The 22613-nt window shown below is 37.4% G+C and overlaps 2 protein-coding genes across 2 annotated transcripts in view; one reads left to right on the forward strand and one right to left on the reverse strand.

The window, feature by feature from the left end:
- LOC107756485 (leucine-rich repeat transmembrane protein FLRT1-like) overlaps positions 1-1570 on the reverse strand; it is a 16967-nt gene extending 15397 nt beyond the window's left edge. Inside the window, exon 1 of the mRNA XM_016573633.1 lies at positions 1372-1570. The gene's annotated coding sequence lies outside the window, so the exon portion shown is untranslated. The remainder of the gene's footprint in view (positions 1-1371) is intronic.
- LOC107756429 (O-acetyl-ADP-ribose deacetylase MACROD1-like) overlaps positions 1-21808 on the forward strand; it is a 51085-nt gene extending 29277 nt beyond the window's left edge. The window contains exons 4-6 of the mRNA XM_016573528.1: positions 16110-16139; positions 21468-21584; positions 21720-21808. Coding sequence (XP_016429014.1) covers positions 16110-16139; positions 21468-21584; positions 21720-21808 — 236 coding nt within the window. The remainder of the gene's footprint in view (positions 1-16109; positions 16140-21467; positions 21585-21719) is intronic.
- The last annotated feature ends 805 nt before the right edge of the window (positions 21809-22613 follow it).

Here is a 22613-nt window from a genome sequence, read left to right on the forward strand (position 1 = left end):
CTCCTCCATAAAAGCCCAATTTCACGTGCAAATCAGTAAAATCATGTAACGTGACTTTTGCAAAATGGGATGTGCTTGATTTATATAAGTATATTACATTTATTCATGTTTTTTAAAGCGTGAAAGAGAACTTACGGAGCAGAACACGGACATGTAAAGTCATCTTTTAGCTCAAGGTGCATGCATAAACGGTCAAATACACGCAAAAATTTGTCAAAATGTGGCGCTTAGTGATTATTCATGTAATAAATGAACATAAAGAGTTGAGAATGAAAATACATGTGTAGCGGTAAATTGGATCCGTGTGGCTCTTAAAGTGACAGCGGGCTATTTATGTCATATGGCCCCCTCATAATCATGTTAAATAATCGTGATTACAATATTGGCCAAAATAAACGTGATTATGATTTTTGCCATAATCGAGCAGCCCTAGCTTTAACTATAGACCACATTTATAACATTCTAAGGAAACTATTAGCAAAAATACTGCTTTTTAAAAAAATCTGATATCATTGTTGTCACTTTGACTCTCTTTTTAAATGAGGTGTGTTGCATGAAAATGGAAGCAATTTAAATGTCACATTTAATAGCTCTCCCAGTGTGTATACATTTGGGTATTTTTAGGAAAAAAATCAGCTGTCTCTCAGGCCTGACAGTGTATTTTCACAAAGAGGGGTGGGAGCCTGAGGACAGAGAGAAATGAAAATAGCAAAAAGGTCTGTTGAATACCTAATAAAACATGCCTTTATGCTCAAGTCTTTTTCATAGCAAAAGCTAGTAAAATATAGTAGCATTTTGCATGTGTTTGGGGCTGTCAGTGCACTGTGGAGTTGATGCACAAAACAACTTGCAAGTTTGCCTTTAGATGGCAGAGTGACCGTGAAAAACTCCGTCTCTAACTTGCTACACGGTTTGAAACATTTGTGTGTAGGCAGGTTAACTTTACCTTCTCGCTGTTCCGCGTCTCTTATCTGTTTCTCTATCCTTCACTCAAATGTTTCAATGCTCTGAAGAAGGTTTTCATCCCAGGCCATCTCCGTAACCGCCTACTGTGCGTCTGTAATCTCTTGTAATCTCTTTTTATACTCTTCTTTAATCGTACTGTTTTTTTTACTTTTCCAGTATATCCTGCTGATCCTCCTGTGTCAATCCTGCATTTTAATTCTGCCTAAATCTGCTTTTTTGATCCTTCTCTTGAGTCTTTATTTCTTTGTTTTCTTTTTGGCGTCTACTTCAATTCTGTTGACAATATAAAAGGATATTTTCCTGCTGCACAATGTTTTTTTTATTCAGCCACCCAACTCTTTACACATTTTCATATTGTATTTATATTGTATTATTTACAACAGAATTATAAATGACTGTTCTTACCATCTAGCGAGTATCCCACATTGTCCTTTGGCTGGTAGGTCTGAGCAGTCAGAGTTTGAACAGCGACAATCGTCCTCTTTATTCAAGATAGGAAATTAATAAAGGGCTCAAGGTCTTTCTTCTTGATTCTCTATGTCCTTCGACTTAAGTGACCAAAAGCTGCAACCCTTTATTTGTAGGATTTCTTTGAATTGTAGGCACTGAATTATTAAGGATTATATTATCCTTATTATTAAGGATAATATCAACCAGAAAAACCCTAGAATTTTTTTCCAGTGTCAATCAATAGAATAAAATTTTTCATCACTTCCGTACAGCAAGAGTATATCCGAGCAGATGATGTGTATTCAGGTTGCAGTGTGCCCTTCAAAGTTGACATCATGTTGATTGTGTTTTCTTGAATGAGGATTGACGGAACACAGGGATGTTGTAACCCCTCATCTTTGGGACCGTGTTACCTGTGAAGAAAACATTTTCAGTAAATTAGAGTGCCAGGACAGGACAGAAGACTTTTATATTCACTGTGTGTCATTTTCTCTTTAAACTTGGCTCAACCTAAAAAGAACTGTATTTCAAAGAATATCAACTCTGAAAATGGTGAAGTCAAGTTCAGTGTGCAGAATTAAGTGGAAAATCTCTTTTACAGACTGCTCTAAGCCATAGCCAGGACCAAAAATGCAAAAATCAAGGCACACACATATTATTGCAAACTGGGTCACATTGTTGACAAGACTGAGGTATGGCAAGAAATGATGGGTGTCTGTTTTGACTCAGTTTTCTGTATTAGGTAAAGACAGCAATATTTTTTTCCTGCCAGATTTCTGAGAACAAATAAGCTTTTTTAGGTCTAAAATTAGGCATAGTGTATTTTCATATATTTAGATTTTCGGTTTGAGTGTTTGTACACTGCAAAAACAGATGTGTCAAAAACAACACACATGGTTGTGTTGACAGCATTCTGACACATGTTGTGTAGGCATTTTTATCTTGTACCTGACATTTTATGTTACATGTTAATCTTATGTTATGAGAAATGTTATCTGCTAGTCTTGACTGTTGTGATCCATCTTAACACACAAACTGTGTTAAATTTGACACAACATGTGTTGTCCCTGAGCACACTCACCACATGTGTTAAAATTCTGCACAACATGTGTCATTTTTAACACATCTCTTTTTGCAGTGTAGTTTATGTTTTCAAGAACTACTGCTTTGGGACTGAGCCTCTGAACAAGCAACTATTAACTCTCTTTGTATCATAGTGTGCTGAATCTGTTTAAATTCCCAAGCCTGACATGGTTGATTTGTGTTTGTGATGTTGAAAGTCTCCTCTGGGTCCCACTGGCTCCCAGTCTAATTGCTTTTTCATGGTCCAGTCATAGATTGAGAGTGATCAAAAACATTATTGTAGAAATTTAATGCACCATGTGGACGTAGCAGCCAGGTGAAAATGGATCACCGGAGGCCCATAGTACCACGTGTGTGAGGAGACAGGGAGCATTTCCAAAGCACACAGCTAATGTAAAGGGAATTGAGCAGAGGAGGAGTAATAAGGACAAAGAAGGCTAATTAAAATCAATGAACGTATTGGGGAATTTTCGCCAATCAATGCTCTTAGATGGTATGTGGCATAATGGCTACTGAGGCAGATGCCTTAAAATGTCTAGCGGGTGTAAAACCAGACAATATACAGACCGTTGCCCTTCTCTGTTCACCTTTCTCTCTCTGCCTCTCTCTCTCTCGTACGATATAATGGGGCAGTCACATTAGGGAAGAGATTATGATGAGAGATGATAAGAGGTTATATCAGTGATGCTGTCATGCTCGCACTGACCTCCATCCCCAGACGTGCTTGAGTAAATGCTGAAAATGGACAGTAATAATGTTCACCTGGAGTAGGGTGGTGCAGTTCCACTGCTCCAGGTTTGTTAATATTGCTGATGGTACAGATGTCCTCCGTTCTTAAAGTTATTAGAATGGTGACAGATCTGTGCTTTTATTTGTATGCCCTTGCATGTTTGAGGGTGAGTGTGTCTGTGTATGTGTGTTTGTGTGCATGCAAATGTGTATGAGCCCATGTCAAACATTTTTACCATCCTGTGCACGTAACCTACCCATCTCTGCCTTTCAATTTCTCATTTGCTGAGCGAGGGAGAGAGAATAGAAAAGAGAGAGAGGGACAGATGGAGGAGTAAAGGAAATAAGGAAGATTGATGAACCTATTGGAATCAAATTTGGTGGCAGAAATGACTGTCAATCCCAGTATCCACAACAACACATATTCACAGCACTGACACAAAGACAGGCTCACTGGGCTTTGTCTTAGGATCATGAAGGAGCATGAAATCTTAGTGGTCTATCTTGTTCCTCACACAGCTTTGTCATAAAATATTACTCAAGTACATCATGAAATAATTATTCCCCAGCAAATCCAGTTCATTATTAATTCACAACAAGCACTGATAAATAACTCTGTTGTATTGGCTGGCTAACAATGTAAACAACTGGAGAGCTTCATGTTACTGTCTGGTCCCTTGGACATAAAAGCGGTAGACTTGGTTAGTATGACGTGATTGGTATAGGGCCCTCAGGAATTGTGGTATTTTACTGAACAGTGAGTGACTGTATGTGTGCATGTGACTTACATTGGGGCTACAAAGATAGACGCCGTAATAGCAGAGCATTGGCCGGAGGGCATACTTGTGTGTCAGGATATTTTTCAGTTCCCATATCAGCACATGCCTGTAAAACTAGTGCTATAGGCCTCCAGGCTATAGTGTTGTAGTGATAGTCCACAGCACAGTTCTGTTTTAAAAAGGTTTCGTCAATGGGACTCTGTGTTCTAGAATTGTAAGTGCTCTAGAATATTCTACAGTTGTCACATTCAAGAAACAACAGATCTGTCTTTAGCTAATGACGCTTCAAAGCTTCTTTTTAGGAAGCGGTCTAATTCATTGCTCAGTCTACTCATTGTAATTACCTACTATTCAGTGAAGAAAGGGGAAAAAAATATATAATTGCTACACAGAGATGTTTTGACAGTGGAGTACAAACACCTTGATGTGGTGCCTAGGTACCGTTCTCTCTCTCTTTTTTTTTTTTTTGCAGTCCGGTGATGTCTCAGATCTTTAACTGCCAGTGGCTCTGCAGTGCTGAATAGTAATATGTGTGTGCGTGCGTATGTGTGTATTTCGCTCTCTAAGATCTGATGATAATTAGCTAAAGGTAATCAGGGGTAATTCAGCAACGGGATTGAAAATGGCAGGAGACGCAGGGATGTGACCAGCCTCTCAACATACACCCACACACTGCAGCCTTTTAGTATGAACAACCAGGAGCAAAGAGAGGGAGAAGCAGGGATGAGGGGTAAGTGTGACAGGGATGTGTGGATGAGCAGAGAGGGGAACGCACCTTGTTTTTTCCCATATCCCCATTTTCCCTTCTTATTACTGTGTGCTTTCTCTCTCTCTTGGCTCCAGTCCTCTTGGATGTTCACCAGTGCATTTACTGTAATCTGTGAACCATTAATGCATAAATGTCTATACTGATTTATGTCCTTATTATATTCAGTGTTTGTGCACTGAACAGAGCCAGTGGCTTGTGAATGTGATAAAGATGCACTAAAGTGGCACAGGGTGAGAAAGCGAAGAGAAAGGCCTAAAGCATTGAAATAACACAGAACTTTTGAATGTATATGCAACACAAAATCATCAAGGCTTACCATGCATACTTAAAGCTGGTTGCTTTATAGTCGCATAGGGATGCAGAGACAAGGACAGATACAGTGGAACTTGAACTAAGGCATTCATGCTTATATTTCTGTTATGGGTTTTTCTGTGTCATGAAAATATTCTATGACTTTGATTTGTATTTCAGTTCATGCTGGTGTGTTTTGAGTGGCACGCCACTGTTGTTAATATTCCTTGCTTTTCTTTATGCCTGATGCCAAGATGTCAGCATGACTGTACTGTAATTCATAAGGTGCAAAGAAGATGCATGAATGGACTTGAATACCTACAGAAAGTGGAGAATGAATTAGCTTTATTTACCTTTTCTTAATCATGAAAGATGGAGTCAAATGCGGCAGCATGATGGTTGTGCAGTTGGATTTGTACATCTGCACCTGCAACATGCGAATGAACCCCAACCCCTCATATAAACTCTGACAGTGTTAGCTCCACATCTCATCTGTCTATAAAATGTGTACTAAACAGTCATCTCATAAAAAATCATTTGAATGGACAAGACATAATGTTCTTGACCCTGAAGTTTTAACAGAGCATTTTAAGACCCTTGGCTTGATGAGAAATATGGTCTTGTATCGAGTTTGTTGTTCATTGTTGTCTGAATACAGAAAATAAGATGTTATGAATCACCTCATAAATTAAATGCATTTAGACATTTCCAGGGAGAACATTCCTATGTTCAAATTCTCTCTTTTCCTTTTGAGATAACTGACTTTACTATATAGCCTAAACACTAAACATTAAGGGTGTACTCACACTAGGCGTTTTGAACCATGCCCGAGCGTGTTTGACCCCCAAAGCCCGGTTCGTTTGCTTAGTGTGAGCGCTCCGTGCCGCGCGGTCCCTGGCCCGGTTGGAAGAGGTAGGCCAGTTCACGGTTCGGTTGGGCTCAGTACGCATGCAGTGTGAGCGCTAACCGCGCCGGAGCACGGATCAAATACTGTTTTGTGTGCGCTACTACTGTCATCATTACGACCGCAAACATATACTATTACTACTACACTACACTTTTCAATTAATTTAATTCAATCAAGTATAATTAGGTTTATAATTACTCTGGTTCTCACCTTATTGATGAACAGGAAATGTAGTTTGCGAGTAAAGCTGCAAATTATTTAATTAACGTCAGCTGCCTCAGTAATAATTCTCTGATACATACAATTGAAAATCAATGTACAACATAAATTATAAATTCATTATTAATTATTCGACAGCATATTAGCGAAAGTGGTTTTCTCCGTTATCTCGCACATGACATAAGCGTGCTCCGGCCTGGAAAGTTAAGTGCAAGTGTGAGAGCAGGCCAGTGGGGGAGTGGGGAGGGGGGATAATCGCGCTCGGGCTCGGTTCAAAGCAACCGTGCCTAGTGTGAGTACACCCTAAATTTTATGCAGTATTTTGTTACTGAAATAATTTATGCTTTTTTTGCCTTCTTTCTACATTTCACCACTAATTTTTTTTTCTCTGTCATGATCCTTAATGAACAGGTAAATGCTACATTTTTTTATTTTTACTCCACAAGTCTTTTAGTCTATTTTTCCTCTTTCAGATTCATCCTTCTTCTATTTTTTTAGAGGAAATGTTATTATTGCCATCACATTTCTAAGATTGCCATATATAATGTTTACTTTTCTTGAGGTGGGTATATCATAAATATTGTAAATATATGACATACATTTGTCATTGTCACTACTTCCAGCCATTTTCCTTTCTTCACTTGTCTTCTCATTTGTTTACATTTATTCATTTATTTTGTTTTCCAATCTCCCTTCCCATTTGTGATCCCAATATTTTTATGCCAATCTACAATCCACCCTTCCGGCTGGATGAGATGGGCTTTTATTAGAATTATACTTGAACACTGACATACATACGTAAATCATTTTCTGGTGAAGTTACACAGATGCTTTTCAACTAGCTTCTCTTTCTCTTTCAAATAGCATTCCTTCCTTGCATGACCATGTCACTCCTATTTCTCCTTTGCCCTTTTATTCTTTTTTTTTAATGCTCCCAGTTTCTTTGTAAATGATGCAGTCACTGGAAATAAGCAGACAATTTAAGTGCTGGATACTTCACTGCTCTATTTCTCTCTGTCTTCAAGCACACACACACACACACAATCACATACAAACAACCAGTCATACCTCTTGCTGTCCTTCAGCCAGTGCTTATGAACATCAAACACAAACACTCAAAAGCAGAGCGTGCACACGGGAAGAAAAATAATTAGGTTTGTCTGAATTTGACTTAATGTGGGTAAATTTCTCTTATCAGCATTTCACATAGCAAGAAAGAGCAAAATGTCATAATAAACAGCCCCCACTGTGTGGTGAATAAAAAGTGGCACTTTTTATATAAAGACAATTCATAACGATTTATCGTGCAGCCCTATTTAAAATCAAAGCACAGTCTATAGGCATGCTTTATGTCAGTTGTGGCGTAGATCGCAAGTGATTTTGTATGTCCGGATTTACTCCGTTAACCTGCCACATGCTAAAATTAGCAGCACTTCAAATCTAGTTGCATTATCAAAGCCTATTTCAGAGCTTGCAGCTGGTTTTCGCGTGGAATAATAAAATCCATCTATTCAGACTCTTCCGGGCCCCTTTCAGACCTTGTCCAATTATCTAGAGCTACATTCACTTAATTCATATCGCCTCCATTTCATTGATTCTAGAGCTATACAAGCAACTCTTTGAGACCCATTTTACCTATAAACTCTGCCTGCCCCAGACACAATCTCCTCTATCATACTTCTTTTCAGACAACGCTGTCTTTTCTTGACTTGTTCACGGCAGGCGAGGCACATCTAGAGATCTGTGTCTAACAGAAGAGCATTTGATTGAGGCGAAATAAAAAATTACTGTGTCAATGACCAAAACGGCCACATTGATTAATAAATGACACTGACGTAGGTCCTGTGTCTATGACAACCCTGGCCTGGCAGAGGATAAGACAAAACACTCATTGTTGTGTGAGTACTGTTCCCTCTCCAGAGAGCAAGACGAGTCTGACTGCATTTCCGCCTTTAAAAAGGACATTACTAAGAGCTCAGAGCTCTCTCGAGCTGTGCATCAATCTCCTTACTGTAATATATAATGAATCAATAACTTACAAATTATGATTTAGTTGGAGTCTTTTATAAGATTAGAGTAAGTGGATTAAAAGAAGAGTATTGGTGTCATAACCTTGTTCAGATTTTTCAGAAGTGATTTGATTGTGATCATTGATGTTGTGTAAACATTCAATTTCTGGCATTATGAAAAGAAAGCACTTAAAAAAGGGGGGGGGGAATTAAAATGCTTGATGTAGTGCAACATGTTTGCCATGTTATGTTCATGTTGCCCATGGTTTAAAGAGAATGATTTAAAATATGAATCACCAATTGTACCATTTTATTTCATTTCTATTTTGTTCTGTTGTATTTATTGTTTGTAATTGTTTTTATTTTATCCCTGACTGTTTACTTGCTTTCAGTAATTGTTTGAATATTTTTTTTAACTTTCATTAGTTAATGTACTGTTAGTAGATATTGGTGTAGAGAATTATGACACTGGTACTGTATGTTAATAATGATGAAAACAAAAAACAATTATATCATGATATGTTTTGTTATAGTGTAAAAAACTGCTCATATTGATATATCGTGATGATGATCATATTACCCACCCCTAACTGCAGGTAAGTTTCAGGGTTATTGAACAACCATTCTCACCAAAACTGTACAGAGATCCTTTTCACCTGAGTCAGATCACCACCATGCATGTATTTATGCATTGCAAGCAGCAATAATTTTAAAAAACTGCAAAGCACAATTTGTAACTTTGTGGTCGAGAGCACTGAGTAAAAGCTCCAGATTACAAGTGTTTGGTAATGGCTAGGGAGACTGGGAAATGAAGTGTGAGATTATTACAGCTGCCAGGCTAAAAAACATGAGTGAACACTGTATTATTGCAGTTTTAGAAGTACTTGCATATTGAATGGACACTCTAACGCCATACCAAAAGACTGCATAATTGTTCCTGCTCTGAATGTAGTGCCAGGGTGAGAGGAATATAAAAAGTATTATTTGTGTGTGTTGTTTGCCATTTTGTTCTACAAACAACAAAAAAACTTTCTAGTACCCAATATCTGATGGAATATAAGTTGCTCTAGCAACAGTGGTGATAGTTAGATCATGAATTGCTCAGTCTGTCGGTCAGCCTCAAAACACTCACCAGTAACAGACACATCTCACTTTTTCCTCTATTCTTTACTGCCATGCAGTTTTTGTATGCAAAGTGCATTAGATGTTTTGATGCAAACCTTAGTGGCTTTGACAAAACAATTCATTAGAAAGGCTATGGTCAATAATTTATAGTGAAATAGCTGTAATAAAAATGACCATGTAGAAAGCTCATAGCTTGTGTGTTTATTTGTCTGTTTTTACATTTTCCACTATTGCTAACAGTCATTTTGGTGTACTCTAAGTGACTTACGCCTGTGTACACCTGTGCTCCTATTATTATTTTCTCTAATACATGGAAACATATATAGAAAAGTAGTCAGTTGTGAAGCTGCTTTATCCCTATTGTAATTTGTAGTGCTGTTTTTATCATGCAACCCACTGCAGAGTGACCCCACTGACACACACGCCACTCTCACAGGCCCAACTGTGAATTATAAAACAACTAGAGCTGCTGCCAAGAGATCTGCCAGTGCTTTTTACAGATAGTTTAAGCTGTATCTGCATTGAAAACAAAAACAAATCATTATCTGAAAATATAGAGAATTTGTTCATATCTAAGCTTTGTGTTTGGTTTCTTAAATGTAAATGATGTTACTATGCATCACATTTTTTCATATGTTTGTTTTGGTCATTTTCAGATAGTTTCAACAGAAAGGGGAAAAAAATAGAACAACCAGATTTAATCTCACGTGAATTTTCTCTTACTGAGCTGTGTTGCTCTCAGCCTCTTGCTCTCTTTCTTTCATTGCTCATCTGCATTTGACCACCATGTTAATCTGCGTTAGAGTTGATGTACTCTAAATCTATGTAATCTGCTGTGTGTGAGTGGAGTTGGGTCTGAAGTACTGTGCTAATCCCAAATGTCTCACTCTTGATGTAGTTTGTGTTTTGTGACCACAAGATGGACTTTGGTGGATCACTTGAGCTGCTTGAATTTGACAAGATTTTCTATTGTTCATTTTTTTTATGTATAGATTATTTTATGCAATAAAAATATTAATGCATACCTCAAAGGTGCTTAAAATAAAATGTAAAAGAAAAGAAGTGTAAGTGTAGTTGTGGTGGTGGTACTCTTGTAATTAAAAAGGTTTTGGGGTTGCTGGGCCTGTGTTAGAAGGGGTGTGTGTGCGCATGATGCAGGCCTTGCTGTACTTCTCTCATGCAGTGTAAAGCGTGTTTGTTACATACTGGCCCCACTGTTTTGGCACGGCTATGGACTCATGCTGGTGACTCTACAAAACCCCCACTGTTTCCTGGCTGTCACCAACAGGGCAGGGAAAAAAGATGAGAAATAAGGAATTATGATAAAATATAAAAGTGTTGCCACCATACACACACACACACATGCGCTCTCCCTCACTCTGCACTTACTGCACCTTCAGAAATCAAGATGATTTCCCTGAAGATTTACTGAGGAGTGCCTTTGGCTTTCATAAATAAGATGCAACCCAAAACTGCAATTCTTTCTTTCTTTCATTGCACAGATGTCTGTCTGTTATTGAAAAACTAGATAGAGGTAAAAGGAGAACTTTACTGTGAACATTAATTTGAACAACAGGAGATATCCATAGAAAAACATAAAAGTGAGTCATAACTCAAGCATCGTGTTCTCATTTACAACCGTTATAAAATGCGTTCTGATTTGTCTGATCTCAGTTGAAATCACATAGGGCAATGTCTGTAATCTGTGCCATAAAAATGTATTTTAATATCCAGTGATATTATTAGATGTCCTGTAGTACATGGTCTTTATACCGATTATGAGAGAAAGTACAGTAAGTGCCATATGTGCAAATACACGCGCAAAGACGGATGCACTAACTCCTGTGCAAACCCTGCACCAGGTTTGAAAGTACAAAAACAAATGCAAATCACCAGATTGTATAGCTACCAGCATTTAAATGGCCATCAAGAGCAAACAAGCGCATTTAGGCACTATACACAGTCGCACACGTTTAATAACAGGTCATTAAAATAAATGAGTGAGAGTCCCAATCCAGGATCTTAATTCAAAGCGCCTGCATTTAAATCCTGTGTGACTGCCGCCTCAGACTGATTAAATAGGCGCTTAAGAGCAAACAAATGAAAGACAAATTACAGGCTACGCATTCAGTCAGAATATATCAGTATTATCTAAACAGCGCTTATAATGTGTATAAAAAACATATTTATTCCTCATTTCAGTTGAAGTCAGAGTTGAGCAGAACAGAAAATAAATGTACCTCAGCGGTCTCAGTCTGACCGTTGGTAACAAGCAGCTTATACGAAGAAGTGTTTAGAGCAACATACCTCAGTCTGGGTAAACGGCATCTTTTCTTCGTTTATATTCTGAGAAATGTTGATTTTCTTCTTGTCTAGATCGTGTTTTTTCAATGGTTTTGACTTGTCCCGTTCTCTGTGTTTTTAACTGTCTCAGTCTTCAGTCAGGCAGGCTCGCTGTGACCGTCGCGCGCGCTCAGACTCTCTTTCTCTCTCTCCTGTCACTCAGAGCGTTGCGCCTCGCTCTCTCTCTCTTTCGCGCCACTCCACCCCTTCATCTCCACAGCGGAGTAACGGATTTTAACATAGATCACTTACGAACAAAACAACATCCATTTTTCAATAGGATATAGTCATGTATATTACGTTAAGCCATATATTAAATTATTTAAAATGTCGAAATATATATAGCCTATATTATGCGTATGCGTTTGTAAACCTAACAGTGCGTGTGTTTGTGTTATTTATATATATTTAGGCCGATATGTGTGTGTGTGTGTGTGTGTGTGTTATGTAGGCCTATATGTAAATTAAAATATAACTATATTCTATGAACATTCATTTTTATTAAATAAATAATTATAATAAAAACCCTACCAGCGAAGTTTAAACTTTAATGTGCACCTTCACCACATCTGGCATAGGCCTATACACTTAATACATTTTCACCAGGTATTACACTCCAAGCATTTTCTTTAGCGGGCGTCTTGGTGTTTGATCACTCACATACATAAACTATGTAACCTTGCATTTCTAAATAAAATTACCAGCCTGGTTTCTCAAATAATTTTATTCACTCACTACTAGCCAGTTTTTACTCCCATTTGCCGCTTGCAGAGTATTGACAATGTATAATTTATGGAATGTTTACTTTTTCATTGAGACTTTGATTCACCTTTTGAATAATGTGATTCTGTGCAGCATCATCAGTGTTGTTTTTTGTGGTTTTGTCATATTACATTTTAATGCATGGCATGCAGTTTGCTGTTAGGGCTTCCCTCTACTGCATGTGACTGTGAGGCAGTGTGCATGTCCTGAGCTATCAGTGCACTGAACTGTGAGTAGGATTGACTTTGACTTGCATGTAATTGTAGCCCTGCATAGAGTAAATAAAATGTTTATGAAGCTGTCCTCCTGAGAGGAGGTTTGTGTAATGTACAGTAGGCTACATGTGTGTTTGTATGTTTATGAATGCAATGGTTCGCACAAGCCAAGGTGTCTGCAGGGTTCTGGAGTGTCAGACATTAAGGACATCTGTTCAGACATACACACGACGTCTCTCTCTCACTGGTTTCACCCCCTCTCCCTGGTGGCAGGCTATTTCAGAAACACAGACTTCCGTTCCACACACTTGACCATCACCTTTTCTGTATACCCATGCTTGTTGTATTTATGTGACTAATAAATGGGAACAGTAAATACTTATTCCTTGTAAATACTTAGTTTTTAGGGCTGTTGATTTGACATGTTAATTTGGTGAGATTAATTATGGAAAAAATAATGCATTAAAATTATTTAACGCATTGAAGACAGCCCACCCCGGCCCAGACCGGTTTGTCATTCTTGTACATTGCAGACAGTTTTTAAAGAACATGATGCAGGACAAGAGACTGACTACATGAGGTATATTAGAATGCAGTTATATGCCCATAAAATTCAAGATGTGAGGGCAAAAAATGCACCTGTATGGGTTTTTTTAACTTATATTTATATCATATGATATAGTTTAGCAATATCACACGAGCAAGTGTGCTGTTTTTTTTTCTTTCTCAAATGTATATTGCAAAAGTGATATTATACAATAGTTCAACAAACAAGAAGTTAATCTTGTGTTTAATTTTAGGCACAGTATTGTCAATATTAATAAATAAATAAACTTGAATATTGTCTGTTTTGCTCATTTTCACCAATGAAAACCCATGTTTATTATATATGAAATGTTGAATCAAGTTAAACCTTGTTTGTTCACTACTTTTCTTAACTAACACAATAATGACTTTAAATGATCTTTTAGGGGGTAATTTATCAGCCAAAAATTGATGTGATGTCATGTCATTAATTAGATGAAAAAAAATTATAATCACTTGACAGCCGTATTAGCTTTTATAAGTACTTATACTTTTTATTCTTTTTACTTATTTTAAGCCATTAATAAAAAAAATTAAATAAAAAAACCCAAACAAATGTTTAGTCGTGTATAAACCCTTTTTTCAGGAAAAAAAGAAAAATGAGAGCTAGAACTTTTCTGTCAGCTCCTCTAATTAATGCATTTATTATAAAAAGCAAAAAACCCACTCTCAATTGTTCTCTGTCTTGTGTATTATGATGCAAACTCATGCTGTGCTGTTTTGTTGAAGAAAAAAACTTTTTTTTCTCTTTTGTTCTTTTCATCTTTTCATTTAGTGTTTCCGTACTTGTGTTGTTGCACATTCTTGATCCCTCTGTACCTCCCAGCTTTTATCTCTCGCTTTCTCTGTCTGCCTCTCCTCCACGTCCGTCCCTCCTCTCACCCCCAACCTTCTGTTGAACTTTTTTTTGATTCTTAGCTATTCGTCCTTATGTTTTTCTTTTTTTTTAATCCCTCTCTGTGATCCTAATCCGCCCGTAAACTCTCATCATTGGCGTATAACATTGCCTCTTGCTGTGTGAAGTCGAATTGACACTAAGAATCAGCACCGTATTTTTGTTTACAATCCCAACCTCGGTATTGATGTTCATGGACATTGTTTTCATCGCAGATCCATTTCATCCTGCCTGAAAGGAGTTGTTACAGTTCTGAATAAGAAGATTGCATTTTGTGAACACATTCCCGCATACAATCTCATCATGTCAATATGCCTCACAGAGTTGTGTGTGTGTGTGTGTGTGTGTGTGTGTGTGTGAACATCATCATCTCTATGATACTACTGTCACCCTTCCCCTGGGTAAGACACTGCACACAGGGTTTAAGCAGATGGCAAATCTCTCTCCCTGGGGTATCATCAACTTACAGCCTTCGCTCATTCTCTCTCCCACTGTTTTGCTCTCTGTCCTTCCTCGTGCATATCTGATCCCTTTTTCTTCTCACTAGTAGGTTTTTTTTCTCTGACAGACAGGAGAGAAAGGGACATCCACTTGCATATGACATCTTTCCTGCTCCGTCTCTCCTGTCTCTCTCTTCTCGTCTGTCTCCATCTATCCTCCTTTGCCCTCCCTGTAATTAACTAGGTTTCAGTAACAAACCTTTGGGCTTTGGGGTTGCTATGGTTACCTCTCTCTCCATACTGTTTTCTGTTTGTCAGTCTATCTCTGTTGCTAAATTGTGCGCGTGTGTTTGTGTCCTTTTTTTCAGTGGCTGTGTGTCTATTCGGTTGTGTTTGTCTGGGCTTACATTAACTCCATCTGGTAAATTATTTGTTGGCTCATAAGCTCGTCACTTATCATGCGGTTTAATGTCCGTGTGCAGAGGTGTAATGAATTTTAAATGGGAAAAAAAAATCAGCAATCTTATTGCTCATTTGTGTTTTAACTTCACTGTCTGATCATGAAACAATGTTGTTTCAGTGCTGCTTTGTTGTGCAACCAGCCTCGTACTTGAACTGAAATGCTCAGCCCTGTTGTGAACAGATGCAATTTTTCCTTTTTATTGAAATTAATACTGACAAAAACTATATGTATATATTGTCTATCATTTAGGTCTTGTAATGAAAAAACAGCTCTGTATCTACAAGTTTAATTTGTAAAATTGGATAAAGGCTTTCATTTCACCCATGACACAGGTTCAAGACCCTGCTTTTTACTGAATTGATGGAAATGTCAATTAGCACTTTGGATAACCAGGTTTACGGCTGCGTTTTGCTTAGTTTACTAAGCAAGCAGAAAACTAAGGCATCTATACAGTCTGACAAAGGAGCTTAACATTTAAAGGGGTCATATAATGAGAAATATTTATGTATGTATGTATTTAATATAATATAATATAATATATTTATATTATATTATATTATATTATATTATTATTTTATATTATATTATATGAAAAGTGTATATACACCACCTTTCTGTTTGGGGTCAGGAAGATTTTTTTTAACTAATTCATATTTTTTGTTAGCAAGGACACATTTGTCAGAAGTCACAGTAAATGTTTAATTATTAGCCAGCACAACTGTTTTAAATATTGATGATAGTAAGAAATATTACTTGAGCACCAAATTAGCTTTGCCACCACAGTAATTCAATAGTTTTTAAGCAATTTTTTTTATTAAATGAAGATGTTGAGCATAAGAAACGTCTTTCAAAAACATTTTAAAAAATCTTACTGACTCCAAACTTTTTTGAACAGTGGTGTATTAATATTGAGTTTAAGTCCTTTAACTAATTCTCATCCTTGACCTTCTCCCCTCGGATTGAATTTGTATTTTCAGTCACCAGTAAGGCATTAATTTGGTTTTAAGTCACTGTTTTTCTTGCTGTAAAGTCTCTGACATCTTCCCTGAAGAGTCCTCTGTTTTCTTTTGTCGTTTCAGCTAACAAGACACTTCTGGGTGGAGGAGGAGGTGAGTCAATTCTTTTTCCCCCCTCTTTTTCAGAGGCTGAATGAGACAAATCTAGACACAGCTCAAGAGGGAAAAGACATTAGAGGAGAGAAGCATCGGAGAGGTGAGAGGAATTAGAAGGTGAAAGAGAGCACGTGAGAATCAGCAGGTGGAAACAAAGGTGAGAGAGCGAGAACGTATGTGTGTGATGGGAGCTGTTGTCAGCCTGAGGCTTTGCACTTTTCTGAATTTGAACAGACGATCTCTGATAGCCCCGTGAGTGAGAACAGAGGCGCTATTTGAGGAGCAAAAGAGCGATTAGAGACCCAGTGAGATGAAATGAGCGCTAAACTCTTAAACCATCTCTGATAGAGCGGCCCTTCCCTCCCAACACACACACACACACACACACACATGCCCACAAACACTGACCAGAGAAAAACAATTCATCAGCAGATTCTGAATAAAACGGCAGAATTAAAGAGAGACTGTGCTTTTTCGAAACCGTTTGCTCGCTGTGATATATTAAACAGTACTTTGATCTGACAAGACGGTAGATCTTCTCAGAAATACAGTAAAGCCTTCAGATTTCACCCATCTATCTGTACATACACATATTCATCAAACAGTGCGCTTCTTTGGCATTGCAGCTGCATGAACAGTTAAGTCTTAACTAATATTTAAAGGACAAAATCAGTATCAAGCTGCCATGGTGTTTTGGATATGCTACCATGGTAATTCTATCTATTTTTGAACATGTTTCATGATAGTATTGTTTGTAAGAACAAACAGGGCAATACTGACATTGTTAGACATCCAACATATAAACTACAGCCCATCAAATAAGTCGTTTTCTCCTGAGGATTCGTAACTACGTCTGCAATTATCTCAGATTGCACTTTTAGTCATTAGTTACAGGCTTGTAACGTTCCTGCTCTCAAGAGATTCTGAATAACGAGTGTGTTACATGTAACAACTGTTTTTCAAATAGATCGTGCACAGTGTGAAATCACCTCTCACCTGAAATAGCAACAGTATTATATATGTATATATGTATACAGTAGTATATTATATATATGTTCCACAAAAGAGAGAAAGTCATACATGTTGGAAAGACATGAGGATAAGTAAATGATGACAGAATTTTCATATTTGGGTGAACTATCCCTTCAGGACAGCATTCAAGAATAAAAAAAACATCCTTCTTTTGAATGCTTCTTCCTAATTGGCAAATTATGGCATTCTGTGCAACCTCTTTCTTCTCACATAAATAAAATATGGTAATATGTGATAAATAAATGAACATAAGCTATTACTTTGAGTTTAAATTATTGTATTTATTTATTTTTTATTTTATTTTGTAGCGAGATAATGTAGTCATTATCACAAAGTAAAAATTCTAGTAAATTATGTAAATTATGAACCATTTAAAAGTAAACTGCAATAAGCTGTCATGTGTGACACTATAAATAAGCATTGCTTTAGAAATGCCAACACTGTCAGTAGCTGTGATAATTGTACATGTCTTATTTTGTGCTTTCAAATTTTTTAACTAACTTCAAACTTGAAATGTGTTATGTTAAATCTAATATACATTACCGTTCAAAAGTTTGAGGTCAGTAAGATATTTTTAAGAAATCATTACATTCAGAAAGGATGCATTAATTTGATCACAGGGTGACAGTAAAGACATTTATCATATTAGAAGATTTTTATTTCAAATAAATGCTGTTCATTTTGAACTTCCTATTAATCAAAGAATGTATCGCAATTTCCACAAAAAAATATTAAGCAGCACAACTGTTTTCAACATTAATAATAAGAAATGTTTCTTGAGAAACAAATCGGCATATCAGACTGATTTCTGAAGGATCATGTGACACTGAAGACGGAATGACTGCTGAAAATTTAGCTTTGCCATCACAGGAATAAATTACATTTTAAAATATATTGTATATATTTCATAACACTGTTTTTATTGTATTTTGATCACATAAATGCAGCCTTTGTGAGCATAAGGCACTTCTTTTAAAAACATTTAAAAAAAATTACCCACCCCAAACTTTTGAATGGAAATGGCAGTGTACATACTCTGTCTGTGTGAGAGGTGTGTGTGTATTTTGAAAGTGCATTGCAAAATCTAACAAAATGTAATTTACTATAGTAGAGTGCTATGCAAATTAACAGAAATGTCCAACTGTTGACTCAGTATTTGCGAATGCATGTGTGTGTTGATTGTAAGCGTGTGCCGCTCTTGCTCTCTGCCTGTGTTAAGTGCCTGCCCGTTAGCTAATCAATACCAGTGATAAATCTGCACTTGAGAATCCTACTCATCAGAACCATGTCCCTCACACACAAACACAAATTCAGAAGTGCGCACTGCTGTATATTGACCTGGGTTTTTTTTATGCAGTTCCTCAAACACAAATGGCAAATGCGATTGATTTAGGCCTGACCTTCACCTCCCTCGTTTTAAACCTCACTGTCAGTTTGTGCCTCTGCATGTCTTCCATCTCCCTTTCGCTCTCTCTGTTTTACTCCGCACCCATCATTCTGTCTCTCTGCCCTACCCTATCAGCTCTTCTCCTCACTCCCTAACACTCCAACACCTCTTTTCTCTCTATTTCTGTCGCCAATACACAAACACATCGGGTTCCTCGCACTCGTACACCCTCCCTCTCTTTTTGTTGGCTCCGCTCCTGAGGTTTGTTAAGGCAAACCTGGGTGATAATTAGGCAGGGACAAACAATACATCAGGGAGGACACAGCCTCAGAGCATTGCATGCAGAGAGAGAGATGAGGGGTTAGCCTCTGTCTGTTGGTGTTTAAAGCAGGAAAAGCACTAAAGCTGAGGGCAAAAACAAGAGGATGTGTTTAAAACAACAGAGGACAGAATAAAAATAAAGAATGGATGAGTTAGGATGTGCTGTACAGTCATATATAGTTTGTTTTGGATACTGTTTTTCAAACTCTAGCACCATCTATTCTCAGTCAGCATTTTTGATGCACTGCAAAAATCAATTTATTAAGTATTTTAGTCTTTTCTTATTCAAAAAATGATATCTAAACATCCTTAAAACGAAATTTGCTTGGAACAATTTAACAAGATTCTTTTCAGAGAATATGTCTTAAATTAGGTTTACTTTTTAAATAAACCTAATCTAAGATCTTAAATTATCTTTTATTTTTATTACCTCACTGGTAAATTGTTCAAAGCGCTACACTCACTACATACATTTTTTAGATTTATGCTTGAGACAAGAAGAACAAAACTATGTGCCATTGACATTAGAAAACTAAGCCTCATTCGAGATGTATTCTTTAATCACTTGAGAAGCAAAACAATTATACAATAATCTGATATAATATAATATGATAATGTGTATGGTAAATGTTGTTTCGGAGAATGTCTACTATTTTTAAGCATAAATGTCACAGTTTAGTGGGGTTTATACTGTAATTTGCCAATGGGGTTTGAAATTTGAATTTAATATTCTCTAAAAACAAGTGTGATTGTCTTATTACCTTGTTGTAAGTCTTTCTATAAACTTTAAAGGATGTTCTGATATTTTTACTGGAAAACAAGACAAAAATACTGCATAATACAACTTTGCTATGTACGAGACAGGAAATGAAAGGAAGAAACATGGAAAATGAAAGTGAATAAGGAAGGAAGAAAGAGAGGCTGTGAGTGAGTGAGTGAGTGATAAAAATAATTGATGCTGGATTTTTTGCGTTCCTGGTCAAATGGATCATACTTGGAAATGGCACAGGCGATCAAAATTTTCAGTTTATTACAGTGGGAGACATCAGTCCTGATGCTCAGAGCTGAGAGAGCTCCAGATTGTATGAAAGAACACTGTGACATTAGAGTCTCTTTGGGAGTTTTGTTGCGTTTGTGGTGTAATGCTGTATTTTGGCATATTGCTCCTTTTTAAATCTTCTTTAAGTCTGTTTATGAGATTTCTTTGCCCTGTTTTTAGTAACCTGGAAAGCCACACATGGATAAGTATTGATTGATTGTTTCATTTTTTTGAGTGAGAATGTGTGTGTTCTGTCCTCCACTTGGCATTGAGTGGAATGTTGGTATTCTGGTTGAAAACCCAGAGCGCCGAGCGAGTGTTTAGAGAGAGATAGTGCTTTGGTGTCGAGGGATTTGTGACACAGGCAAGCAGATGTGCCAGATCCAATCAAATGCTCTTACTAATGGCTGCCATGGTGACCAGCTCAGCCAATAAAAGGGTGTGTTTTCAATAACACTTGTTAGTGCCGCTCAGTCCAGGCCAAACTGATTTGATGGGAAATTGAGAACAACTGTTAACGAATGGTTTTGTATGCAGAAATTTTGTGTGTGTGCATGTGGTTAGATGTTGCGTGGGGTTGCATGTAAGGAGCACATGTGAATGAGGACTGAAAAAAAGCTGTGCATGCAATATAGGAAAATATTATATGTTTTTTCCATGTCACAAACCCCTTGTCAAGTAAGCAAGAAGCCAATTAGCACCTGCTAACAAGATGTCTGTGTAATATAAAAAGCGTGTGTGCATGCATGTTGCAATTACACAGGAAGGCAAACTATTCCCAACAGGCGTACCTCGTCACCACATTCGCATCTTTTCCCTTATTCCTTCCTCTCATCCTCCTTTCCTCCACTCCAAAGCCCTGAGTACAACTTCCCTCCATCTGTCCCTCTGTCTCTCTCTCTGTTTTTTTCCTCCACTTCACTCTCTCTATGGTGTTTCTCAGTATATATTCCCTATCTTTCTATCTTTTTATCACTCTATCTCTCGCTCCTGCAGATTCTGAGCACATATCAGCAAAAGTGCCAGGGTGCTAAAAAACCCTTGAGTAAAACTGTTATGGCCCTCAAATTGCTGCCCTCAGTGCTATGAGAAATCAGATTTTTTTGTGTCATCAAATGATAAATGGGAGTTGGGTTTGTAAAAGAACATCAGCATTACAGTGTTTCTCTTGAGGAGAGTGGGGTAAGTTGTGTCACTGGGTAAACCAATCTAGTGAACTGCATAATTGTTGTCATGCAATATTATTATTAGGATGATTATTATTAGGAAGAGCTCATCATATACAGCTGCCTGCAAATCATATTTATCCAGGTTTAAAAATATGCATGCATGTTGTTAAATTGCAGTGGAAATATATATATATATATATATATAGTAATTAGGAAATTTACATAGGCATATTATTGCCTTATTATTGCCTTATATTATTAAAAAATATTTACTGCATTTTTATGCATGTTTTCTGGGTGCAAATTTCTCCCCAAGATATGGTTAAGTACACACATATATACATATTACATATAATAAAATATTTTCCAATTTTCAGTGGATGGTGCCATTCATCGTGGGGCTGGTCCTCTGTTGAGGAAGGAATGTGCCACTCTGAACGGCTGTGAAATGGGGGAGGCCAAGATCACCGGAGCCTACGGTCTGCCTGCAAAATGTGAGTCGCTCATGAAACACACCAAGCATCATACAAATGGCATATAAACATCAGTCTGAAATGTTTTAAACTCTTTAATGTTGGATGATGAATTCAGAATCATTTGGTAGAATTAAACCTGAGCATCTTTTCCAGTACGCTGGATGGATAAGGCGAAGAGCAAACCTTGCCTGTGTTTACGCTTGATCGCTTCAAAGTCAGCACCATACTTCTGTAGAAACTAAATTACACTTGATAAATGTCATAAAGTACATTTTTTGCACGGTTTTTCATTTCCCGTCTTACGATTGTAAGCAGGTGTTGTGCAACCTCTCAGTGAAATGTCAAACGGTTGCGTACACGTTGCACGCTGCCATATGAATAAATGAATAAACCATCAACACAAACCTTTTTGCCTATCATTCTCCCACCCTCTCTTTCACTCTTCCAGAGAGTGTTCAGTAATTATGTAGTCAGACAGTGTTTACAGAAGCAAGCGCACTTTAATTTATTCGCACACTTAGCAGTAATTTCCTTGTCTAATTTATAATCCCCCCACCGTACCTAGCTGTTCATAGACAGAGATGCACATGCTGCTGATTATCCCTAATTACAGGCAAAAGCCCCTAAATGAAATCTGAGATTTGAGTGTTTGTATAGAGTATTGTCATGTTTTGACTGCCTGAGCTGCAGTTTGCACATGTGCTCGCACATCTGTTGCTTGTTGGATGAGGATAGGGGAGTGTATGTTTGTGTCTTATAGTAAAACAGAAGTATAGTAATAATCAGTGTTGGGAGTAACGCATTACAAAAGTAATAATATTACAGTAGTATATTACTTTTTGCTCCTCGCACCCGGGCTCACCGCCACCCGGTGGCTTTTGGATAATATTATTACTCGTTACAATGTCAGTAACGCAAGTTACAACAACATATTTTAACTCAAAATTAAGTGGTGAATTTACCAACACAGCAAAACAGCACCAGAGAAAAAATTCCGCGGGTAAAATAGTTTGTCTATCTTCTGTTGCTGGAATTAGATGGTTGAGA

The sequence above is a fragment of the Sinocyclocheilus rhinocerous genome, unplaced genomic scaffold (genome assembly GCF_001515625.1).
Source record: "Sinocyclocheilus rhinocerous isolate Xijiao unplaced genomic scaffold, SAMN03320098_v1.1 scaffold111, whole genome shotgun sequence".
In the NCBI taxonomy this organism is placed as follows: domain Eukaryota; kingdom Metazoa; phylum Chordata; class Actinopteri; order Cypriniformes; family Cyprinidae; genus Sinocyclocheilus; species Sinocyclocheilus rhinocerous.